This window comes from Lactuca serriola, chromosome 4 (genome assembly GCF_051521515.1).
Source record: "Lactuca serriola cultivar US96UC23 chromosome 4, Lser_US96UC23_V15, whole genome shotgun sequence".
Lineage (NCBI taxonomy): Eukaryota > Viridiplantae > Streptophyta > Magnoliopsida > Asterales > Asteraceae > Lactuca > Lactuca serriola.
In genome coordinates this window covers 129,767,069-129,770,679 of record NC_136411.1, presented here as the reverse complement: position 1 = coordinate 129,770,679, position 3,611 = coordinate 129,767,069, and the positions used below count along the sequence as shown (strand labels likewise).

The following is a 3,611-nucleotide window of genomic DNA, read 5'->3' as shown; positions in this document are numbered from 1 at the left end:
GAGGGTTCAGGCTCTCGAGCCAGACACATGGATGATCGGATACGGGAGATCATTTCATCTGAGATTACCCGCAACATACTTGAGCAGACTCCGGTGATCTTCGGTACGATCAAGTAGGGTATTATAAAGGTTCTGGATGAGCGCTTGGGCCCTTTTCATTCTGAGATGGTGGCGATGAGGGGAGCTCGCACTTTGACTTTCCAAGAGTTCTGGGCATGTGGAGCCCCAGATTTCTTTGGGAAGAAGGACCCGATTACGAGCATAGATTGGTTGACAGATGTCAGGAATGCCTTCCAATCTAGCCTTTGTCCCTAGGAGGCAAAGGTCAAACTTGCATCATGTCTTCTGAAAGACAAACCCCGAGACTGGTGGGAGGAGGTTGGACACGCCTTGGGAGGCAAGGTCATTGATTCGATGACTTGGGAGGAATTTGTGTCGAAGTTTCGGGTTGAGTTTGTACCTTTGATGGAGGTCCAACAGTTGGCGAGGGAGTTCCAGGACCTTCTCCAGACAACTGAGATAGTGGCAGAGATCACTACTATGTTTCATGTGACGATTTTATTGGTTCTGCAGTATGTGGCAGACGAGAATATGAAGAATGCGAGGTACCATGAGATATTAAGGAGCGATATCAGGTTGTTTGTGAGCCAATCCAGTTGCAGGACACTGAAGGATATGATAGCACGAGCTAGGGAGAGGTAGATTTACATGGAGATGTTTAGTGAGTGGTACCCGGTTGATTTGGTTCCTATTCCTTTGCGTGAGAACAAGGTTATTGTGGGGATGGATAGGTTGAGCCCCAATGGGGCAGTGATTGAGTGCGAGCATCAGTTGGTACGTATTCGGACCCCATGTGGGGGAGAGTTAGGTATCCATGGAGAGGGTGTCCAGCGTGGGTTGATTCTATGTTCAACAGCTAGAAGCAAACGTTATCTTCAGCTGGGTTGTTCCGGATTTGTAGCCTATGTTATGGATACCCGAGAGAAGAGTAAGGCAACTATAGATGATGTACCGATTGTTTGGGAGTACCCGGATGTGTTTCTGGAGGATTTTCCTGGAGTGACTCCAAAGAGGCAGGTGGAGTTTCGGATTGACTTATTTCTAGGTGCGGCTTCGATAGCCAAAGCACGTTATTTGTTAGCTCCTCCAGAGATGCAATAGTTTTCTACACAACTGCAGGAGCTGTTGGACAAGGGATTTATTCGGCTGAGTAGTTCGCCATGGGGAGCGTCGATCTTGTTTGTGAAGAAGAAGGATGGGTCACATTGGATGAGTATCGATTACCAGGAGTTGAATAAGCTAACAGTGAATAACCATTATCCACTCCTAAGGATTGATGATTTATTCGACCAGCTTCTAGGTGCATCTTGGTTTTCCAAGATTGATATGCATTCGAGTTATCATCAGATGAGAGGAAGGGAGGAGGATACAAAAATGAAGGCCTTTTGAACTTGTTATGGTTATTACGAGTTCGTGTTGATGCCTTTTGGGCTCACCAATGCTCCAGATGCATTCATGGATCTCATAAATCATGTATATAGGCCTATGTTGGATCGATCTGTGATTGTGTTTATTGATGACATCCTGGTCTATTCCAAGACCCAAGAGCAGCATGAGGACTATCTAGGGGAGGTATTAGAGACTTTGAGGAGGGAGAGGTTGAATGAAAAGTTCTCCAAGTGTGAGTTCTAGTTGCATGAGGTGCAGTTTTGGGGGTACCTTGTCAATCAGAACGGTATTCTAGTCGACCCGGGCAAGGTTGAGGCGGTGATGAGGTGGTAGGTTCCGAGGTCTCCATATGAGATTCGAAATTTCATTGGATTGGTGGGTTATTATCAGACATTCATTCAGGATTTCTCCAAGATAGCGGTTCCTTTGACTCGGTTGACAAAGAAGACTATCATGTTTTGTTGGGGGCCTGAGCAGCAGGCAACATGTGAGGCTCTGAGGCATCGATTATGCAAGGCTCCGATTCTGACCCTACCTGAGGGTGTTGAGGATTTTGTGGTTTATTGTGATGCGTCATTCACTGGTTTAGGAGCAGTGTTGATGAAAAGAGCTCATCTGATTTCTTACGCTTCGAGGCAGTTGAAGCCTCATGAGGCGAATTACCCTACACATGACTTGGAGTTGGGGGTGGTGGTGTTTGCCCTCAAGGTTTGGGGACATTACCTTTATGAGGTTCGGTGTACTATTTACATGGAGCACAAGAGTCTGGGGTACCTGATGGATCAACCGAATATGAACATGAGGCAGCGTAGATGGTTGGACGCGGTGAAGGATTATGATTGTGAGATCCTTTATCATCCGGGGAAGGCCAACGTAGTGGCAGATGCGGTCAGCCGCAAGTCGGTCACAACTCTGACCAGATATGTGTGTTTGAGGATGACGCAAATTCCTCCACTTTTGGAGCAGATCCAAGAGGCTCAGATTGAGGCTATAAAGGAATAGCACCGAAAGAGTGAGCGCATAGTGGGTCAAGTGGCTTCCTTCCATTATGATAGTTAGGGTTTTTAACCCTTCGTCGGAGAGTGTGGGTTCCGTATTTTGTTGTGCGTGCTAGGTTCTGATGGAGGAGGTGCACAAGTCGAGGTTCTCTATTCATCCCGGAGCGACAAATATGTATAGGGATCTCCGACTAGAATTTCTGGTGGCCATGCATGAAGCGAGATGCATTCTGGTATATAGAGTGGTGATTGACTTGTAGGAAAGTCAAGGTCGAGCATTGGCGACCTCACAGAAAGTTGCAACCGTTAGACATTCCCGTTTGGAAATAGGAAGAGATTGTTGGGTTTTGAGCATTCTAACACTTCCTAAGTGTACATGCAACCCTAAATACCTTGGATCTATGTTTTCTCTATTATACATGCAAATAAGAACATCCAAGGTATTATCCTAATCTAGCATACAAAAACTATGAATGTAACAAGATAGAATACATACCTCTTGATGTAGCTTGATGTCTTCAAGCTTTAAGAGCTTAGCCCCAATAGTGTGGAAGCCTCAAGTGGAATCACAAATCACCAAGACACCTTGGAATACTTTAGAGAATATGATTACTTGGTTCTTTCTAGTGAAATTGGCTAGCCCTTCTTTAGTGTATCCACACTAGTGCCCATTTCACTAACCAAGGACATCTTTATATAGTATGGAGGATTAGGGTTAAACCCTAATACCCATGACCTATCATTTCCTAGGATCCATGGGTTAAACACTCCATGGACTATCCATGAAAGCTTAGCCCAACCTAAATGAACTTGGCCCATTCCATATATATAAGAGTCCATATTTAATTAGTTCCTTTTGATCACTTAATTAATTATAAATTAATTCTTGATCAATATTAATTAAATAATATGATTCCATAATAATATATTAGAACTTATAATATATTAATATTAATCATAAACATACTATTCTCAAAAGATTATCCATATAAATTGTGTCGGTGAAGTGCAACCCAAATGGACCATGCCGGGTCGGGTCAAGTACATACCAAATATAGTTATGGACTTAGACATTAATCCAACAGTCTCCCACTTGGATAAGTCTAAAACTATTATTGTGTATGACTTCAAACCTAACTGGCAATCGTAGCTCTTAAAGCCGCT

At 43.9% G+C, this 3,611-nt stretch overlaps 1 protein-coding gene across 1 annotated transcript; it reads left to right on the top strand.

The window, feature by feature from the left end:
* Window positions 1-708: 708 nt before the first annotated feature.
* Window positions 709-1,161, top strand: LOC145098807 (uncharacterized). The gene has a single exon (XM_079036411.1). The coding sequence runs from the start codon at window positions 709-711 to the stop codon at window positions 1,159-1,161; it is 453 nt and encodes a 150-aa protein (XP_078892537.1).
* Window positions 1,162-3,611: the final 2,450 nt, after the last annotated feature.